Source organism: Musca autumnalis, unplaced genomic scaffold (genome assembly GCF_047663935.1).
Source record: "Musca autumnalis isolate F117 unplaced genomic scaffold, ASM4766393v1 scaffold_2, whole genome shotgun sequence".
NCBI lineage: Eukaryota > Metazoa > Arthropoda > Insecta > Diptera > Muscidae > Musca > Musca autumnalis.
Window position 1 is genome coordinate 260419405 of NW_027411755.1, and position 23518 is coordinate 260442922.

The window sequence follows — 23518 nt, forward strand, 5'->3', positions numbered from 1 at the left end:
AGGATAAAGTTCGAAACCTGAAATTTGGAATTAAGATTACTGTTGTAGTGTAGAATTGAGATAGGTTTGGAAATTCGTAAATTATGTGAACGAAAAGTACTAAATGGTACTATATTTAGTACAACTTGGATTTGGGTTAACGGAAATAGCTGGAAACCTGAAATTTGGAATTAAGATTACTGACGGAGTATAGGATTGATATATTGGGGTAGTTTTGGAAATTCGAACTTATGTATACGAAAAGTACTAAATGGTACTAAATATAGTACAACTTAGATTTGGGTGAACGGATAAAGTTCGACACCTGAAATTTGAAATAAAGATTACTGTTGGAGTGTAGAATTGAGATGGGTTTGGAAATTCGTAAATTATGTGAACGAAAAGTACTATATTTAGTACAACTTGGATTTGGGTTGTAAATGAAGGTTGGGAGTGGTGTTCATAAAAGGAAGTAATAATAAATAATAAATAATAAGTAATAAATAATAAATAATAAATAATCTATATATATAAAAGAGCTTAGTGATGAGTGAGTGAGTGACTGACATATCATCGCCCAGACGAAACCGCTGAAGCTAGAAAGCTGAAATTTTTACTGTGGGTTGCTGTCGGTGTGTAGGGGTGAGATAAGGCTGGGTTTTTGGAAATTCGACCTAAAAGGGTACGAAAAGTACTAAAAGGTACTAAATATGGTACCCTTGGTATTAGGCAAACGGGAAGAGCTAGAATTCTGAAATTTGGAATGAGGGTAACTGATGTAGAGTTAGAAAGATGTACCAACGGGTTTTTGGAAATTAGTGTACGAAAAGTTACTAAATTTGGTACCAATTATATATTTTGAGCGGATATAGCTACAATGTTCATATTTGGTATGGAAATCAAGGCTGGAAAGTGGTGTTGATACAAGGAAATGATTTTGGAAGTTCGTACTTATGTGTACGAGTAGTACTAAATGGTACTAAATTTGGTACAATTTGGATTTGGGTGAACGGATAGAGCTGAAAACCTGAAATTTGGAATTTAGATTACCGTTGAAGCGTACGATTGAGATATGGGTGTACTTTTGGAAATTCATACTTATGTGTACGAAAAGTACTAAATGGTACCAAATTTGGTACAGTTTGGATTTAGTTAAACGGATAGAGTTGGAATCCTGAAATTTCGAATTAAGGTTACTGATGGAGTGTAGGATTGAGGTAGTTTTCGAAATTCATACTTATGGGTACGAAAAGTAGTAAACGGTACTAAATTTGGTACAAATTATATTTGGGTGAACGGATAGAGCTGGAATCCTGAAATTTGGAATTTAATTACTTTTGGAGTGTAGGATTGAGTTAGTCTTGGAAATTCGTACTTATGGGTACGGAAAGTACTAAATGGTACTAAATTTGGTACAATTTAAATTTAGTTGAACGGACAGAGTTGGAATCCTGAAATTTCGAATTAATGTTACTGATGGAGTGTAGGATTGAGGTAGTTTTGGAAATTCATACTTATGGGTACGGAAAGTACAAAATGTACTAAATTTGGTACAATTTATATTTGGGTGAACGGATAGAGTTGGAATCCTGAAATTTGGAATAAGGATTACTGATGGAGTGTAGGATTGAGGTAGTTTTGGAAATTCATACTTATGAGTACGGAAAGTACAAATTGTACTAAATTTGGAACAATTTATATTTGGGTGAACGGATAGAGTTGGAATCCTGAAATTTGGAATTAAGATTACTGATGGAGTGTATGATTGAGGTAGTTTTGGAAATTCATACTTTTAGGTACGGAAAGTACTAAATGTACTAAATTTGGTACAATTTATATTTGGGTGATTGGATAGAGTTGGAATCCTGAAATTTCGAATTAAGGTTACTGTTGGAGTGTAGGATTGAGGAAGTTTTGGAAATTCGTACTTATGTACTAAATGTGGTACAATTTGGATTTGGGTGAACGGATAGAGCTGGAATCCTGAAATTTGAAATTTAATTACTTTTGGAGTGTAGGATTGAGTTAATCTTGGAAATTCGTACTTATGGGTACGGAAAGTACTAAATTTGGTACAATTTAAATTTAGTTGAACGGATCGAGTAGGAATCCTGAAATTTCGAATTAAGGTTACTGATGGAGTGTAGGATTGAGGTAGTTTTGGAAATTCATACTTATGGGTACGGAAAGTACAAAATGTACTAAATTTAGTACAATTGACATATATTAGGGTGAACGGATAGAGTTGGAATCCTGAAATTTGGAATTAAGATTACTGATGAAGTGTAGGATTGATGTAGTTTTGCAAATTCATACTTAGGGGTACGGAAAGTACAAAATGTACTAAATTTGGTACAATTTATATTTGGGTGAACGAATAGAGTTGGAATCTTGAAATTTCGAATTAAGGTTACTGTTGGAGTGTAGGATTGAGGAAGTTTTTTGAAATTCGTACTTATGGGTACGAAAAGTACTAAATTTGGTACAATTTGGGGGAACGAATAGAGCTTGGATCCTGAAATTTGGAATTATGATTACTGATGGATTGACTTAGTCTTGGAAATTCGGAAAGTACTAAATGGTACTAAATAAGGTACAATTAAATTTAGGTGGACGGATAGAGCTGGAATCCTGAAATTTGGAATTATGATTACTTATGGAGTGTAGGATTGAGGTAGTTTCGGAAATTCGTACTTATGGGTACGGAAAGTACTAAATGGTACTAAGTTTGGTACATTTTGGATTTGGGTGTACAGATAGAGCTGGAATCGTGAAATTTATAATTAAGATTACTTATGGAGTGTTGCATTGAGGTAGCTTTGAAAATTCGTACTTATGGGTACGAAAATTTATAAATGGTACTAAATTTGGTAAAATTTTGATTTGGGTGGACGGATAGAAATTCGCAATTACTGTTGGAGATAGTTATTGAAATTCGTACTTTCATACGAAAAGTATTAATGGTATTATGAGTAGAAGTGGAATTCGGAAATTTTGTTGGTGTTTAGGGTTGAGATATGGATGTGGTTGTGGATATACACACAATAAGTGTACGAAAATGACTAAATGGCACAGAAATTTGTCCAAATTGTTATTGTGTAAAGGGGTAAAGCTGAAATTGTGAAATTCGGTATTAGTATAGCAGTTAATGTTTAGAGTGGAGATAGAGAGGAAGTTTTGTAAATTCGTACTAATGTATACGAAAAATACTAAATCGCGGTTTGGATATAGTTTTGGATAAAAGGAAGTCATTTTTGGAACTTATAACTTACTCTAAGTACTAAATTTGGTACCAGTTTGCTGTTGCATGATGGGATATAGGTGGAATTTCGAATTGTTGTATGAGGGATTATGTTGGTGTTTTTGATATCACAAAATTTCAAAATTAGTTTGGAAAATGTGGATAAAATTTTCAAAATATCCACACCGTTCTAATAAAACATGGACTGGAATTTAAAATGTAGGCCGCTATTGAAGTGTAGAGGTCTTTTTTTGAAATTCGAACAAAACGTATACGAGCAGTACTTGAACGAAATTTATTGTTGTTGTTGTATATTATTGTTTATTTGTATATTATTCCTTTTCCGCTTACGAAGTGGCGGGCATTTTGCTAGTACTTTAAATAAAATTTCCAATCGTTTCGTTTCGTATTTTCCATAGGAACAATATAAAACGAAACATAACCCTCGTTGGCCGAGCTCGCTGTTTAGTTTCGTTTTGTTTATATTCGTGAGTACGAACAAAACGAAAAGCGAAAAGTACTCAACTCCACAACAACAGATAGAAAACTAAATAGTACTTAACACATGTGAATAAATCAAAAACGTTTGGTGGTTGATAAAATTCACTGTGATATGCTGATGCTAACTTATAGGGTTGTTAAGCAATCACATGTGTGTGTGTGTCTGAGTGTGTCATTGACCATAACGCACGGCAAACGTTTCCCAAAAATACTTGTCGTTTCGGTGGTGAATGAAACAACTCGGCAAAGCATAGCCGAAGTTACATTTCACCAATCGTACGGTTTCCATCTTTTTACGTTGAAAAGTTTGTGTTTTTGTTTTGGTTGTGAGAATGAAACGATTCAGAGAAGCTGAAAAGTTTGTGGCTTTGTGTGATTGGTACGGGAATCGTTTTGTTTCTTTCCGTTCATTGGTAATTAATTCAACACAAGCACTCTCGGTCCAAGTACTTCTCGACATTTCTGATGTATTGTCCTAATTAAGAGCGGAGTCTGATCGACAAAAGAGTAATTTATTCTCTGCTCTTTGCGGTGTTGTAGTAAAATAATCTTGAGTACCACCCTAATAAACAATTTTTCATATATTTTCTTATATCATTTTTCATTGTTTTTATTTGAGATGCATTAAATTGCCGTTCCTATGGAAGTGCATTGTACGTTGAAGTGGATGTTTTTATGTTTATTCATCCACTCAACAATCATGCTGACTGGCTGGTTGGTTGACTGACGGACTAGTAGACAGCCTAGGGCGCATGCGCCGCATTAGCTATACAAATTATACATTGTTCATGTTGTAGTTGTTGTTGTTGATGTTGTCTATTGAAGTTGATTGCCACTAATTGATGATGTGAACTTAGCAATTGTTTACAATTTGTTACAGTTTATTACAAATGGCATTGCCCTCGCAGGCGTTTTTAATTTAAACAACAAAACAAAAAACATAATTTTCAAGGAAGTACATTGAAAAAAAAAAACTAAAGATAAATCGATGTTATCTAATATTTTGTTTAACGGGAAATAATTTCTTTGCTGTGCTGAGAATTCTAAATTAATAAAAAAAAAAAAAACAAAACAATGACGGAAAGCCGGTGTATTAAATAGTGACGTCATTGTTTGTTTAAAACCGTGTAGAGTAAATATTGTCAAATTGCACATACAAACATACTTGGACTGTACGTCGCAACAACTTTCGCTTTTGCGCTCCGTTTTAGTTACAGCTGCCAAAACGCTAACGCAACGTAGAAGCCAACATTAGCTGTTGCTGGAAATGTGCATTTGAAATCCGTCTCACCTCTCAATTCACACATCATGAGTCAAAAACGTCAAGTGAATTACTCCAAAGAGTGTCATCGCCTGGAAGAAATTGTGGACAATCTTCGACATGAATTGCACTATACCCGCCTGGCCCTCGATGACAAAGACAATGAAGTTCAAAGTCTGAAAAAGGCTTTGAGAGAATGTCACAAATGTGCTGACACACATCATCAACATCAGAATCATGTGGCATCCTCATTAGACAGTACAGCTGGTCAAAGACATTTGGAACGTTGCGATGCCACTGATGGCCATGATGAAACTGATCATCATCATCACCACCACCAGCATGATCAAGCTGAGCCAGTGCCACCAACAGCTTCTCAACTACAGGAAATGATTGATGTAATCGATCATTTACAACTGGCTCTACATGACAAGGAGAAGGCTTTGAGCGAATGCCAAGAACGCAATCGTTTCTTTTGCCAGAGTATTGCTCGTCTCCAGCAAGAGTGTCATACCAAAGATGCCCTAGTCGTTGAACTGCAAAATGAAATTGATAAATTCCGTCAGGTGGTCAAGCCACTCACACAGGTTTTCCTCCAGCATCACAAGGCAGAATGTGATGATATTAATTGTAATATCGGCATGGAGTCGACACGTGTCCTCCCCTCAGAGTACAAACGTATTAAACGTCAAGGCTGCAGTGCAGAGCCGCTAACGAATTTAGTCGAAGCAGAAGATAAGCTGATGAAAATACCCAAATGTGCAAAGTAATTGATTTTTTTAGTTGTTATTTCCTTAAAAATTAAATATAAATACTATTAAGTATAAATATTATTCATTAAAAAAAATAATTAACAAAATTATGTTCGCCCTAATCGGGAAAAATGTAAACAGGAAAATTATATTAACCGAAGAGTGAAGATTTTTTGTTCCTTTAATTTGAAAAACATCTACAAGTTTTTTTTTTTAATTTTTGTTAGGCAAGCGTTCCCTAAAGGCCTGAGTACATAAGCTGCTTCGCCTGCTTACCTTACTTGCTTCTGATAAAAGAATAAAAAAGAAAAGGGTAACACAGTTCGAAATTTGCTCGGCCTTCTTTAATCTTTTATTTTTATTATGTCAGAAATGAAGCAGGGAAGCAAGGCAACCAGGCGAGGCAGCTTATGTACCCAGGCCTTTACTCCAACTACACAATTATCAAAGCATATCACTACTTTTACTATTTTAAACAAAAGCAACGGACCATTTATTAGGGGATACCCAGACTAGCCGACTCCCTATATTGTTTTTCATTGAAACTCCACCAATTGATATATTCATCTTATTAATAAAGTTATTTCAATGTTTTTTAGCTTAAGGCCTCAGTAGCCAGAGCTACTACTCTCATTATATTTGTAATTAAAAATTATAAGTATAATTGCTAATAAATAAAATAAATAAATATTTCAATGTTTTCCACTCTTTTACAGATCACGTGAACTTATTAAATCTGCCATTTTGGATAATGACTTCATGAAGAATCTGGATATAACACAAATTCGTGAAATCGTCGATTGCATGTATCCGGTCAAATATGCCGCCAAGAGTCTAATTATAAAGGAGGGTGATGTCGGCAGCATTGTTTATGTTATGGAAGGTAAGTTACAGTAAACAACGACAACGTCGTGTTATCTTTTGCGTTTTATTTATTACGAAGTCTAAAAGTATGCTAACAATTTGATACGAATATGAATCTTTGGTAATCGTAAATATGTTTTACAAAAAACCAAGGAAAATCAGCATCACAAAATCATGGAAAAAAATTTTTAAGAGGTTCCTTTTAAAAAATAAAAAAAAAAACAAATGAACACAACGGATACAAGTTAAATGAATTTTGAAATAAAAAATTCTTTTTCCGTTAAAAACGGAAAAAATATTTATACAAGTCAAATTAAATTTTATGGCTCTGCGAATAGTGACCCCAAAACAAAATCAACCCAAACTTAACATGCAAAACGGTCCCAAATTTGGGGTCTAACTGCAGTGCGAACTTTAGTCCCATTAAGTGTCCAGCGTATTGGCCCAAACAAAAAAGACAAAATTACCCAAAACGAAAAATTACCCAAAATTTGGGACTATTTTTCATTTCCTGATTTACCCCAAAGTAAAAAATACAAATTTACCCCAAAAACAATTCATTATTTTTATACCCTCAGCATTTAGGCTAGAAAGGGTATATGGGGATTTCTGAGTGAAATCGGACACTTTTTCAAGATGAGGTTTTTGATTTCCTTTATTTTTTGCTGCGGTGATGCTGCTCATTAGCAAAACATTTTAGTATATTTTCAGATTTTTTTTTTTGACTAACGGTTCCAGAGATATCGCGCCTTGAAAAAGTCAAATTCTGTAAAAACTACATGCAAAGAAGTACTCATAACTTCTTTAATATTGGTCCAAATTAAAAAAAAACTTTTTTTGTATATTTTGTTGTTTTATCAGCTATTAAATGAAAAAATAGAAAAAAATTGCACAGTGGGCTTGGAAGCTATTTTCGCGATTTAATATTAAAAATCAATTTTTAAGAACGTTCGACCCCTTCGATTTTCTTTAAATTTTTTTGTATTAAACTACGTTCAATTACAAAAATTTTAAGTCCTATGTGGTAATGGGATTCGGACGATTACTATTTCTTCTGAATATTTTAAAATTTGTCAATTAAATTTTTCCTTTATACCTTTGTGCAAAATTTATTATTCTATTAAAAACATTAAAAGTTTCATTTATAAATATTTGGTTTGATTTTATATTTATGAATTTATCTGAAACATCTTAAAAACTGCGTCATTTTTCGATTTTGAAAATTCATCAGCGAAAATTCCATTAAAGCCCACTGTGCATTTTTTTCTATTTTTAAGATAAATATACAATATCTAATGATAAATATGTACTCTTAGCATCAAAAATACCGGAAATACAAATTTTGAGCAAAGGCATTAAGGAAAAATTGAATTGACAAATTTTAAAAAAATCAGAAAAAATAGTAATTGTCCGAATCCCATTACCACATAGTACTTAAATTTTTTGTAATTGAACGTAGTTTAATACAAACAAATTTAAAGAAAATCGAAGGGGTCGAACAACCTTAAAAATTGATTTTAAATATTAAATAGCTGCAATAGCTGCAAATTGCCCACTGTGCAATTTTTTTTGCTATTTTTTATTTAATATCTGACAAAACAACAAAACATACAAAAAAGATTTGTTCAAATTGGACCAATATTAAAGAAGTTATGAGTATTTATTTGCATGTAGTTTTTACAGAATTTGACTTTTTCAAGGCGCGATATCTCTAGAACCGTTAGTCAAAAAAAAAAAAACTGAAAATATACTAAAATGTTTTGCTAATGAGAAGCATCACCGCAGCAAAAAATAAAGGAAATCAAAAACCTCATCTTGGAAAAGTGTCCGATTTCACTCAGAAATCCCCATATACACTTTGATACGACCAAAAATGTGCCTCATAGAAATAACGGTTTTAGACCCCCAGTATGTTTGGACGAAAGTCGTTTCAGACAATTTGGAGTCGATTTAGCCATGTCCGTCCGTCTGTCCGTCTGTGTGGTGCGCACGATAACTCTCGAACGGATCAACCGATTCGAACCAAATTTAAGTTCGAAGATTGGCCATATCGATCCACTCCTTCGGGTACCTCCTCCACAAAAGTTCAAAATTTGTCTGTAAAATGGTGTAAACGATAACTCTCGAAGATAGCAATCGATTTGGTCCAAACCTTGCACATCGTATTATTTCTTCCAGATATAGATCGGGTTCGAATATATTGGTCCACTCCTTCGGGTACCTCCCACACAAAATTCGAATAAGGTGAAGTTTAAAAGCTCCTCTCGGATAGTTTTGAAATTTGTTTCAGTAAGTTGTCCATGCGGCTCTATTTACGACGGTACAATTTTTTTTTATGCGCAAGTCCATACTTCCTGAGATATTGGCATAAAAGTTCTAAGAATCCCTGACGGCACCAAGCTAAATGGCAAATCCGCGAGATAATTCCCGCAGGGAGACAGACTTTGCGATTTTTTATTTCTCCTTCCGGCATCATTCGTCCTCCGGACACAAAAATCTACAGTTGGGTTATCTTGTTCCTTGTACTAGTTACAAAACGTATGAGTAACATCATAAAATGTAACGAGTGATATTAAGTATACGCAGTTTCTTCATAGAAAAAATGTTAACCATTGGAACTGCGAAGTGAACTTGATAGTTCCATATACGAGGGGCACTACAAAACCTTCTGGCCTAGTCAACACGCAGAGTCGCCAGGCGTCATTTGACATTTTTTGGAATGTTTGACAGTTTGCTGTAAAAGCGTTTAAAACCCATGTTTTGGAGATGTCTCAATCAAGCCACTGTAAACAACCCAACTCATGGTGGTATGTCAAACTATCCTGAGTACGTTTAGGCATAAAACTGTCAAACTTTCCAAAAAAATGTCAAATGTCGCCTGGCGACTCTGCGTGTTGCCTAGGCCAGAAGGTTTTGTAGTGCCTCTCGTAGATCCTTTCGCATAACTCTACAAAAATCAATATTTGTCAGTAGAATACTGCAACTATTAGCAAATATATCATGTATACATTTGTAAAAATAAATTGATAAGGATGTGTTGCGTCAGAATTGTAAAGGATGCCGGAAGGGGGAAAATCGAGCGCAATTTTGCCACAAAAAAATGAAAAATATCCCAAACAAAAAAGAAAAATAACCCCAAATTTCGTGATGTCGTAACCCATAAATTTTTGCGGTCATTTTGCACTTTGAATTTGGTGTGATTTTGTTTTGGGTCCACTATTCGCAGAGCCAAAATTTATTGACCCTTTTTAACAACAAAATAATTATTGATTCGCCATTATAAATAATCTGTAATACTTTAATATATTATCTTACGAGGGCAGTTCGGCAACTTCTTAGCTTAGCACAAAAAGCGCGGTATAAACAGAAAAAAGTTAAGTGTTTTGAAAACTTCCATCTCTGTTATGAACACAGGTTAAATTTTGTTTCGATCTGGCAACTCCTTCATATAGAAACAGGTGTTCAAAAAAGACGCATCCGCAATTTTTTTACAATGGAAAAATTAGAAATGCGTGCTGTCATTAAATATTTACATAAAAAAGGTTTATCGGGACAAGAAATTCATAATGATATGGTGAATGTGTTAGGTGAAAGTGCTCCTTCATATGCAACAGTAAAAATTGGGTTGTTGAATTTAAACGTGGTCGTACAAGCATTAAAGATGAACCACGTAGTGGACGTCCAAAAACAGCAACAACAACAGAAATTGTAGCCAAAGTGCATGTATTAAATGATCGACGAATAAAAGTGCGTGAAATTGCTAATATCATGAGCATCTCAAATGATCGAGTCCATTTAATTTTGCATGAAGAACTACAGATGAAAAAGCTTTCTGCAAGATTGGTGCCGCATTTGTTAACAGTCGATCAAAAACGCATAAGAATGAACATTTCTCAAGCTTGTTTGGATCGTTTTAAGCGAAATAAAATGGATTTTAAGCGTCGTTTCATAGCTGTTGATGAGACATGGATCCACCACTATACTCCAGAGACAAAAGAACAATCCAAACAATGGACTGAAGCTGGAGGAAGTGCCCCAAAGAAGGCAAAAACAATTCAATCGGCTGGTAAGGTTATGGCAACGGTTTTTTGGGACTTCAAAGGTATTTTATTGATTGACTATCTGCAAAAGAGTAAAACAATAAATTCAGAGTACTATTGCAACCTTTTGGATCATTTAAATGTACAAATTCGAGAAAAACGTCCTGGTTTACAACACAAAAAAATAATTTTTCATCAAGACAACGCACCAGCGCACAAGAATGTTTTAACAATGGCTAAAATCAACGAATTAAATTACGAGTTGCTTGACCACCCACCTTATTCTCCTGATTTAGCTCCCAGTGACTTTTACTAGTTCCCAAATCTAAAAAAATCCTTGCTGGCAAGCGTTTTACCTCAAATGAAGATGCAATTACAGTTGTAAACCACTAGTTTGAAGACCTTGAGGAAAACTATTTTAGGCAAGGGATATAATTGCTAGAAAAGCGTTGAAAAATAAAAATATTTTTGAAAAACTATTATCTTTCATTGATTGGCTAAGAAGTTTCCGAACCGCCCTCGTAATAACATTTAATGTCGTGCAGCATCTTGCTTTAAACTATGACATGATGATAGAGTCATATATCTAGAGTTAGAAAAATAGTAATAATATTGAAATATATTCCGGCGAGTGGCTTCTCATAAAAATAGTTAATACCTCAAATACTCTATTATGCATATCCAAAGAAAACATAATGTGGAATTTATCCGAAATATTGTATTGAATTGTACGACCTTCAAATAACTGAAACGTTTTTAAGTATTCAAAATCCTCTTTATATAGAAAAAGAACGAATATACCATTCGCTACTCTGGAGTGACCCAAAAATACACAAAATATTTTTTGGAACTCCTACCCCTCAGTGTTTTTTTTTTTCAATTTGATCCCAAAACCTTTTATATGAAATTTGAGAGCGATCGGTTAACGTTAACCTGTGCTAACCTAGCTATCTTTATTTCCCTAGTATTTTGTATGGGGCCAGAGGTGAATTTTCACAAAAATTCTCTAAAGGCCGTAATTATGGTCCCATCGATGAAAAAGACTTTACCAGTTCATTGTTGTGGCTAAAAAACGAGCGTTCGTTGAGCGTATACAAATTGAAGGGCCCAATTAATCCACATTACTTAATATTATGATGCGGATGAATACTTGTATATAACAGAAAAAATTAATTCCTTCCAAAAACTCAAATCTGAATTTATGCTTTCAAACTTTATTTATTTCCTCACAAATAATATTTCCAAAAAAAACTTATTACAAATCCCCCAACTAATCCATTATTTTAACAAGGGCATGTCGCCAGAAATAAGTTGTTATTTTTGACCACTAAAAGTCCACGAATAAGTACTAATGACCTAGCCAAATCGTTGTTAGGATTTGGCTAGGTCATTAGTACTTATTGAAACCCCTCAGCCTATGTGAATTGAAATTTTCATCTATGGGTATTTTCAGAATTATGTGGCCCTTTTTGGACATTTGAACTTGCCGACAAAAATGTGGATTAGAATTAAAGGTCAAAAGGGTTGCGGAGGAGGTACTTGAATGTATGGACCGACATAGTCCATCATGGAAGTGGATCTTATTTTGGGAGTCATATCTTTTCGATAAATATCGCGCCCACTAATCATTTCAGTTTGGACCAGTAGGCCAGGAAGCCAGGAAATCCACGGAAAATATAATATAGCTGTAAGCAGGACCACAACGAACAGTATCGGTTACACTTCCAAAGGATCTTCGAACAGACTCTAAACTGCACTTAGACACAAATGTTGAACTTTTGTGGGGGAGGTACCTAAGGAGAGGACCGATATAGGTCATTTTAGAAGGTAAATTGGTTGCCCCGTTCAAGAGATATTGTGCATACCATTTTAGTGACATTTTTAAATATTGGGAACCGGTATGCCCATATTCGAACTGAAACTAAGTTTGGATAAAATATTACGAATCCCATAATTTGGACCAAATCGGCACTTACGATCGAGAGTTCTCTTGCGCTCCAACCACCACACACTGTGTCACAGGGTTTTGTTTGCAACTTTCAGGCTATTTTCTCAGGAAGTATGGACTTGCCCCTGATGAAACTTATAACGTCGTATCGAGGGCACTGAATACAAGTGGTTACAACAAAAATCAAAGTCATATTAGAACCTCATCTAAGTCTGGTAGAAAATTTACTCCCTCCACGAGTTATCGTGCGCACAAATTTTCCGAACATTTTCGAACTTTTGTGGGGGAGGTACCTGAAGGAGTGGACCGATATAGCCCATCTTCGAACTTAAACTATGTTTGGTTCATCCGTTCGAGAGTTATCGTGCGCACCAGCCAGACAGACGGACGGACATTGCTAAATTGGTTCAGAATGGTTCGACATTGATTTTAAATTAGATTAAAACTATTAATAAGTTAACACGAAAAGCGTATATGTCATTATAACAAATAAGATTATATAATGCATTACTGAACTTCAATGCATTTGGTGCGGAAACTTTTTTAGCGATAGAGAAAAAATTTCACAGTAGTTTTTCATGCTCTACACGGCTATGTGGTGGTATTTTTGATATTTGCAAAAATTGCAAAAAAAGTTATAACCCTAATACATATATTTTACGTATTCACAGTGGTGTAGGGTATCATATAGTCGGCCCCGCCCGACTTTGATCCTTTGCGTACTGGTTTTATTTGTAGTATTTTTTAATAATTTGTGTAAAAATAAAAAAGATGCCGACTACTGGTACATGCCGGACTTAGGAGTACTCACCCTAAAGGGAGTATACCAAATCATATACCAAAATTAAACATTTTTCCCTGGGCTATGCAATAAGAACTATTGGTTCCGGATTACAACAAATTTGGTTGAAATATGTGTTCTTCTTCTTTATTTGCAAATCCGTATTCGGATATTAGCGATCATACAATGTTAATTATTACAGAGTTATTTAATTACATATTATAGAGTTAAAACATTTTATTCAATTATAGCTAGTTCTCTGTTTCTTGCGGCGCTTAAAAGGCTTATTTCATCTTGGTGTCCTGTCCATTCCTGAATGTTTTTCATCCATGTTATTTCTCGTCTTCCTCTTGGTCTGCGACCTTTAATTTTGGTTCTTATAATAGCTTGGAGGAGATTATATTTTCTATTTCGCATAATGTGTCCCAAATAAGCAGTTTTTCTCGTCTTTATAGTTCTGATAATTTGATTTTCGGTATTCATTCGCCTCAGTACTTCATTATTTGAGATGTGATTGGTCCAGGATATCTTTAAGATCCGTCGGTATATCCAAATCTCAAACGAGTGCAGTCTTCTCTCGTCTGCTGCTTTTAGTGTCCATGTTTCTGCCGAGTATAATAGTACTGACCATATGTAGCATTTTACAAATCGTTTTTTTGTTTCCAGAGTTATGTCATGGCTCGTTAATATTTTTCTAATTTTATGAAAAGAGTTTCTTGCCATTTCAATTCGACATTTTATTTCTTTTGATGGATCCCAGTTTTCATTAATTTGAACTCCGAGATATTTGAATGTTGAGACTCTTTCTATTTGAGTACCATTGATGCTTAAAGGAGTGTTGGATTCGATGCCCCTTCTACTTATAATCATGAACTTTGTCTTTTTTATATTAATTTTTAAGGCATATGACGTACTGGCATGTTCAAGAGCATCTATTAGTTTTTGTAGTCCTGCGAGGCTGCTTGCAATTAGGGTGGTGTCGTCGGCATAACGTATATTGTTTATAATTGTGTTGTTTATTCTTATTCCGATGTTTTTCGCACATATTGAATCCTCAAATATTTTTTGGGAGTATAAATTAAACAGAAGGGGCGATAGTACGCAACCCTGCCTTACACCTTTCGAGATTGGAACATTTCCAGTAAGTTCACCATCTACTTGAATGTTTGCTGTCTGTTGCCAGTATAGGTTTTTGATGCATTTTATATCGCTATCCTCTAACCCAATTGAAATCAAAATTTCCATCAATTTGTCATGGTTGACCGTATCGAATGCCTTCTCGTAGTCGACAAAACATATATATACATCCTTTTGTACATCGCGGCAATTTTGTATAAGTACATTCAAGCTAAGTAGGGCCTCTCGAGTTCCCATGCCTTCCTTGAAGCCAAATTGCGATTTTCCCATGTGTGCTTCGCATATTGGGTATATGCGCCTATGTATTATCTTTAAGAATATTTTAAGGGCATGACTCATAAGACTTATTAATCTATAATCTCCGCACGTCTTCGCATTATTTTTCTTGGGAATCATAATAAAAGTAGATTTCAGCCAATCTTGAGGGTATTGTCCTGTTTCATAAATTTGGTTGAATAATTTCAACAATAGTTGTTTATTTCTTCCATCTAGTAATTTAAATAATTCAGATGGGACTTCATCCGGCCCGGTAACTTTGTTGTTTTTCATTGAATTTATGGCCACATCTAATTCGCTTCCTGTAATGCGTCTTCCTCTAAAATTGGTTCCTCTATCTGTGTTATGAATTTCTGTTCTTGTGGTATCTGTGAACAGACTTCTAATATATTTTTCCCAGTGTTTCTTCTTCTCTGAAGTTTCGTATATGGCTGTATTATTCTCGTCGAAAATAAATGCAGATGATCTTTTTGAATATATTCCAGATGCCTCTTTTAACTTTTTGTGGAGATTGAAGTCGTCATGTAGGATTTGGAGTCTTTCAATTTCCTGGCACTGTTTATTTAATTGCTCATTTTTTGCGGCCCGAATTGCAACTTTTATTTCTTGGTTAATTTCCCAATATTTTTCATAATTTGAGTTCTTATATTGACTCCTTTCTATGCGAAGTGCGCGTATCTCGTCCGTCATCCATGTGTCTTCTCTTTTAGCTGTTGTGGTTCCAAGGATATTGTTGGTTATGATATTCACGGAGTTTTTTACATTGTTCCATAGATTTTCGACATCTTCTCCATCAATATTGCATAGTTCTGCATTAAGGTGATCTTTCAAGGATTGTTTAGTGGAAGGATCATTTAATTTTTGAATATTAATTCTTCGCTTTGGTGTTTTCTTTCGGATGGTAGTTAGCTTTATCTGTAGTTTGCACAAAAGAAGATTATGGTCCGAGGGAACATCTGCTCCTGGGTACGTAGAGCATTTATTTATGCAGGAGGAATATCGCTTATTTATTAAAATGTAGTCGATTTGGTTTCTAACAATATTTCTGTTATTGTCTTGCGGCGATTTCCAGGTGTAAAGCCGTCTTGGGTGGAGGCGAAACATAGTATTCCCAATCTTAAAACGGTGTTCTTGACAAAATTGTATCAGTCGTTCTCCTCTTTCATTCCGATGTCCTAGGCCAAATTTTCCTGTGATTCCTGCTGTTTCTTCTTGCCCAACTTTAGCATTAAAATCTCCTTGGATTATGGTAATGTCGTGTGGTTTTGTCATCTTTAATAAATCTTCAACGTCGCAATAAAACTGTTCCAATTCGTCGTTATCGCTATCGCATGTTGGCGCATATACTTGAATTATGTTCATGTTTATAGGTTTTGCTGATATTTTTACCATCATCGCCCTATCAGAAATTGGAACATATCCAGCAACACAGGCCGCTATGTTGCTTTTTACTATTATAGCGACACCCTTTCTGTGAATTCCTTCTCTGTTTCCGGAATGGTAAATTTTTGCGTTCTGGGAAACAAATTCCGCATCCTCCGTCCACCACGTTTCACTGATACCCAGGATGTCAATTTGTAGTCTTTCCATTTCGCTTATGGTGTTGTCTAGTTTCCCAACCTCATAAAGGCTTCTCACATTCCAGGTTCCTATCTTAAGTTTGGTTTTGGTTTTACCTCCGGGGATTCTTAGCACCCTCTGATTGCCGGAGACTGAGGGCCGTAGGTTATTTTGTGTGTTCATTGTAATTGTATGATTTTCTAGGACTTATATACTTCAGTGGTTTGCCGGGGCCTTCTGAAGGGTTTAGAGTATTCCGTCTCCATATTCAGCCGCTCCTCCTGGAGTTCAGACGCTGTTTGCTGCCGCCAATCCTTTGGTCAGACGCTGCCGTTTTCCATTTTTTTCTTTTGGTTCGCCCCGCATATTTTATTTCTGCGGTACCCGCCATATCTGATGAGCATTCCCCTATCCACCACCTGGGGAGGCGTCCGATGGGAGAGGAAAAAAGGGAAAAAAAATAACTCCGCACGGAGAAATATGTGTTAGTAACAGTAAAATACCACAATTCAAATGATTCGTTATATAAGGACCGCACGAAAACTAGGACCTAGGACTGCAATATTTTTGTCAGAGTATTTTCAGGTCAGGACCCATTGATAAAAATTTGAGTTCCTTGTAAATGTCACCACTGTGCAGTCCTCGGACTTTTCCAAACACTTCGGACACGTATGCTTTTGGTACTTGTTTATCCCCAATCGATGTTTTAAGACCCAAAGCAAGCAAACAACACGCTACAATCAGTCCATGTACCCTAAACCTTATGAGGTTACCCTAAGTCATGTAGCCCAAGCCCCATTTTTCACGATTTTTTTCTAGGAAAACTAACAATTTTGTTGACAAGCATTGCATAATGACAAACGACCACTTAAAAACTGTTTTTAAAAATGGGTTTACGATTTTAGCTCGAAAACGAATGGGCTTAAAACGAGGATTTGTCTTCAAACGAGGAAATTTTAAAAATATTTCTTTAAAAAATGTACTATCAATGACCACAAATCGGTCAAAAACTTTTAAAGACAAATCAAAAAGTACGTTCGAAGTACAAGGAACTCCGATCTACATAATAACATTACTATTCAATGTACCGGAAACGGTGTTAATAAACGTTATGGCAACTCTGTGCCATTTGAGTGTGTGTGTGTAAGAGAGGAAATCCCTCTTTATTCTCTTCCAATGTTTCTGTTATCTTATCGACAACAACAAGAGGCGTTCAAACATTTTAATTTTTGCATTGAATCTCATTTTCGTTGTTTATACTTCGTTGATCGCCGCTGAGTTTATTGTTTATTTGTTTGTTTGGTATCTTACCTGTGCTCCAACAAATTAAACTGGTGCGGCTCACATGCCTGAGTGTGAGTGAGCATTTGTTATGTTACTAACCTCAGATCATTTGTGGGGATCAGCAGACAATGGCTAGCTGCTGGTGGCAGTCGTGTTTTGATCATTACGCTAAGAGCAACGTTTAGCGGATTCCGGTTTGTGATTTACTTAAAAGTGACGGCCGATTTTTTCGTTTCAAAGCCGAATTAGTGTGGCTTCGCGTTTCGATTATTAATAAAGGTTTACATTGGGATTTGTCTTATTTCTTTTTTTAAGCAAAAAATAAATAAAGAAAAAATAACCACAAAACCCCAACAACAACAAATATTGTTGCGGAAGAAATACAAAACAAGAAAATTAATAAAAATCAATAACAAGAAAATAAAGTCAAATAACAAACGAAAGAAAAATAACAACAAAAAATCTTCGTCATCATCACAAGGAAATCAACAACGGCCAACCAATTTCAGCATTCCGAGTTTTATGTGTCTTTTGTCTTTTGAGTGAATTTAAATTCCGTCCATTGTGCAAAGATGAAACAACCAATATTAGAATAATTGAAATCGAAATGTGTGTACTGTGAAGCAGTAGAAAGAATTATTTAGTTAATATTTTGTTGATAATAACAAAAAACAAAACACAACAATAAATAGATCGAAACCACTTGAATACAAAATAAATAACAATAACAAAAAGTGCCAAGTTTTGTTGTGGCTTAAAAACAACAACAAATACAAAGATTTAATATTAGTGGTGTTGTTGCTGTTATTATTGTACGTATTAAATACCTACATACATACATAATGAGCCTTCCTATGTGATTTGCCCGTGTATGGATGTTCAGTAGGTCTGAAGTGAATAAAACAAAGCAGCAATTCGTACATTGTCTCATACCTGGCGCGACTACCCTACCGACCTAACATGCCTACCCTGTGCGTCTGTCCGCTGACTGCTTGCCTGCCTGACTGCTGCAGCTGATTGTTACTTACAATGCCTTGTGATGTATAAAATTTCCTGATTTCAAAATTCTGAAACTCTTCATCGTTCGTTGGTTTGTGTGGCTTATTGTAGCCTTTTTTATTTTGCGGCTGCATGTTCCTCGCTTTATGCATTATGACTTCGGATCATGCAACAGCTGTTGTTGTTTCGGTTTGGAATTGTATACACGTTGTTGAATTTAGTTTTTTTCTCTCTCTTTTTCTTTGTTTGTTCGATATGCATAATGATCAAAGCAACTGAACTGGTAACACCACCGCGTGCTGCATACTCACACATCGACTTAGTGCACTCACTTATACAGATTTTGGACCAGCAATTAAGACGGATTTCTGCTATAAGTCCAACACAGTTACAAGAATTTATTGGAATCGAAATTAATCACTTAAATCCATATTCCAATTGGGAACGTTATCTTGTATTTAATTAAGCCACGTACATATAAGTGTATTAACCGAAGTGTTCCACATTTCGCTGCTAAATTTAAAACACATGTTTTGTGAATATGTTTAAAAAGAACAGGTGTGTTCCTTATTTAAGACAGGTTTATATTTACACTTGATTGATACAGTCTGGTCATGGACCCAAAATAGGGTTCATGAACTTAGCTATGTGTTGTAGAATGCCATTGAAAATCTGTTTTTAGTTAAATAAAATCACACATTAAGATTAAGATACAAACTTATAATTTTATCTAATTTCGGAACTTTAAATAGTCAATGCCACCAGGGTCAATAACCAGAGGACTAGGGACCGTCCCTAATTGATGCCGAGATGTATTTGCGGCATAACATTTTGAACTTCTTGGCGAGACGAACTAAGCGAAGTGAAATCAAATCCAAATATTTTTGAGTGGATCCAACACCGGCTACTTAAAAAAACATACTTCCTCATGGGAGCAAATTGTGTCCATTGGCCGCCCCGAAATGGTGCGGATATGTTCATTCGGGCCAATTCGGTGGTCAAAATTCAAGTACAGTTAGGCAACAAATGTATTGCAAAAAAAGTGCTCCAAATCAAATCTGGAAATTAAACCCCTTGTGAAAAGCTAGAGTACCAAATTTTTGGGTAGTTTATTCTTTACCAGGCAAACAAGTTTGTGAAATCGAGTTCACGGACATAATAATGATTGGGAAGACATCCCCGCTGACATAATTAGGAAATATTTAATAGCCATTCTAAAAGTCAGTAAATGGGATCCAGAAAGTTCAAACATGTTCCACTAGCACCATTTCAAAGGGTAGATCATGACATATTAATCTTATTTGTGTAAAGTGCTGATGTAATATAACAACACTAAACTGATAAATCTGGCCCTATGCTCCTTATAGGAGTTTAAAGGAATAAATATATATATATATATAAACTGATAAATACCTAGGGCGAAATCCTGATATCAAGCCTTATAAAATGTTTGGGTTCATTTTAAGAAAAAAAACTCGAAAAAGGCCATCCAACGAAGGATCAAGATTTACTAAAAATTGGGGAACCAGTACCCTTAGAGTGGATCATGCCGAGCATTAAGTTTGGGTTAACTAAGCTGACTAAAGCTCCAATGAAGGCCTTATCGGAACTGAGATTGTTTGTCTAGTGTACAGCGGTGCCGATGTAGATGAAGTGACTAACTACCTCAAAATTGTAGTTGACAACTTCCACAGTTGTTTTGGGTTCAATGGTCGCTTCGGCACCAATTCGGTATCAATTGTGCCATTCTCTGCTTGCTTCCCCATCTCGCGTGATCTTCCCAGCAGTATATTGAAAATATCACAAGCCTATCTCCTTGTCTGAAACCTCATTTAGTAGTGAACTGCTCAGATAGGTTATTTCCGTTAATGTAATTTTGCCAAGTCGTACAGCTTGGCGGCGTTGCCAAACTGTGACATTGCTTGAAATACCTTATTTGAGCTTAAAAAGACTGTCGAAAGCAGCCTTATATGCTACAAGAATCCTTATAAACTTTCATGTTTTATCCAGAATTGCTCTCCGTAAGGTGATCTAAAGCCGCATAGATATGGTCCTATTAGTTCGAGGACCTTAGGCTTTATATGTTCGCATAATACACTGGATATGACATAATAAGCGATGGGGAGCAGACTCATGCCTCTACAAAATATTCTTAGGAAAATCCACGGGCTTACCAAATATTCTTAAATAATCCAACGGGCTAAACATGTTCTTTAAAACATCCATGGACCTAAAAATTTTCTTTTAAAACATCCACTGGCCTAAAAAAATTCTTTGAAACATCCAAGGGCCTAAAAAATTCTTTAAAAACACCACTGGCATTAAAAATATTCTTTAAAAAATGCACGATTTTAAAAATATTGGATAGAATATGGGCCTAAAAATATTATTTAAAACACCCATTGGCCTAAAAAATATTCTTTAAAAAATCCAAGGGCCTAAAAATATTTTTTGAAAAATCCACAGACCTAAAAATGTGCCTTCAAAGCATCCACTGGTCTTAAAAATATTCTTTAAAACACCCACGGGCCTAAAAAATATTCTTTAAAAAATCCAAGGGCCTAAAAATAATTTTTGAAAAATCCACAGACCTAAAAATGTGTCTTCAAAACATCCACGGGTCTTAAAAATATTCTTTAAAACACCCACTGACTTAAAAAATATTCTTGAAACAACCACGGGTCTAACAAAATATTCTTTAAAACATCCGTTCTTTCAAAAAATATTCTTTAAAAAAATTACAAGCCTAACCAATATTATTTAAAATGTTGATGGCCATACAAATTTTATTTGAAAATCTACGGGTCTAAAAATTTTCTTTGGAAAACTCAAGGGTGTTAAAAATATTCTTTATTATCTGTATTTATCCATGTATTTTTTGTTTGGCTTTAGGTCAGAATAATTAAAAAACAAAGGGTTTTGTTTTTTACATAATTTTTATTTTCCAATATTTCGACTTTCTTTGAAAGTCATCATCAGGGATTTTTCCTTTTTTAAAGAAACAAATAACAAAGTTTTGATAAAAAAAAAAATATAAACACAAAATATAAATGTTAAAAGATAATTACATTAATTTTATTCTGTTAAACAACTATCGGACACATCCTCTTTCTCACTCGAGTATTTTCCAACTAATCAATGCTTTTTATTGTATTTTTCTATAGTGTTTCGGTAGATTTGTGCACAGTGTTCTGTGTCCATCTTGTAGTTGATTCTTTTTTCTATTGGTATATTAATTATATGCAGCATTTCAAGCATGTATCTGCGTTTGTAGTTTGTTTCTTGGGTTAGAATTTCCACATCATTGAAATTCGGAGTGTGCCCAGTGGTTGCACAATGTGCTGCTAGAGCAGTTTTCTGCTCCAAAGGCTTGTTTCTGGCTCTTTGGTCAGACTTATGACCACTTATTCTAGTTTTCAACTTTGTCTTTGTTGTGCCCACGTATACCTTGGGGCATACGTTAGACGAGTCACCATTACATTTAATTTTGTATACTATATTAGATCTGTCTTCGATGGGAACTTTCGTTTTTGTGCGACTGAAGAAAATATTGTTCGTGTTACTGCTTTTTGTGGCCAATCGGTATTGGTTGTTATTATAGAGATTTGAACGAGAAAATCTTTCGGAGAATCCTGGGACATATGTAAACCGTTTATAGATCTTTTCAACTTTTTGGTCTGTGTTGTCAATTTGCGGGGTGGTTGCATGCTTTATCAATTCGTTGATGGTTCTTTTGGGAAAGTCATTCATTTTCAGTATTTCCATTATTTTCTCTTTGTTTTTTGTGTGAAATTGCTTATCACTGATATTTAAAACTCTTATAATAAAATTTGTTGCTGTGTTTATCTTGATATTTCGTGGATGCTTTGAATAATAATTCATTAATCTTCCCGACGCTGTTGGTTTCTGATACCAATCCAGTAAAAGCACGTTCCCTCGTCTATGTATCTTAGAGTCAAGATAAGGCAAACAGTTGTCAGTTTCACACTCCATAGTGAACTGTATTTGTTTATTAAATGCGTTCAAGGATTCTAGTGTTTTATCAACATGGTCCTTGTTTACTATACAGAATATGTCATCGACATATTTTGTTAAGATTCTTGGCTTTACTGAAAAGCCAAACAAAAAAATACATGTTTAAAACAGTCCAAAGGTCAACTATAAAAATAACAATAATCTGTATTTATCTTTTTTTTAATTTCTTGGAAAATACATGGGCTTACCAAATATTCTTAAAAAATCCAGTGGGGTAAAATGCTTTTTGAAGCATCCACAGGTATTCTTTAAAACATCCACGTGCCTAAAATATTCTTTAAAAATGCAAAAGCCAAAACAAACAATATACTTTAAAACTTCCACGGGCCTAAAATCTAATTAAAACATCCCCGGGACCAAAAAAAAAAGTAAAACATAAACGTGCCTAAAATATTCTCCAAAACATCCACAGGCCTAAGAAAAAAACACGGGCTTAACAAATATTCTTTAAAAAACGTCTACGGGCCTAAACATATTTTAAATATATTCATTGAACATCCACATGCCGAAAAATGTCTAAAAATATTCTTTGGTAAATAAAAATATTTAACAAAAATATTTGGTAAAAATAAATATATTTAACAAACCAATGCACAGTGTCCGATTTTCCGAAAAACCTGGCCAAAACTCTAAAAATGAATGGATTTTGACCTAACCTTTGGTTCCTATGTTTTTCGGGCCACTGATTACATTTTTGATATTATTTAACCCTCAGGCGGTCATTTAAGGGGTCTTTTTGGTCCCTCCTCCTATAAAATGTGATCTTATCAGATCAAAATATTCTACAAATTTCTTCGCCATCAATTTTTATAGGTCCTAGAATACACCAAAACTCTATATCTTACCTTAACTCCAGAAAT

The 23518-nt window shown here is 34.8% G+C and overlaps 1 protein-coding gene across 25 annotated transcripts in view; it reads left to right on the forward strand.

Annotated features, from left to right (window-relative positions):
• The window catches only part of for (cGMP-dependent protein kinase for), a 246922-nt gene that overhangs the window by 166843 nt on the left and 56561 nt on the right, over positions 1-23518 (forward strand). For 9 of the 25 annotated variants that reach the window (XM_073964717.1, XM_073964710.1, XM_073964711.1 and 6 more), the window contains one exon: positions 6451-6617. In XM_073964717.1, the coding sequence (XP_073820818.1) occupies positions 6451-6617 (167 nt within the window). Of the gene's footprint in view, positions 1-4578; positions 5749-6450; positions 6618-17689; positions 18511-23518 lie in introns of those variants that run through there. The other 16 variants (XM_073964730.1, XM_073964732.1, XM_073964731.1 and 13 more) reach the window with 13 other exon arrangements.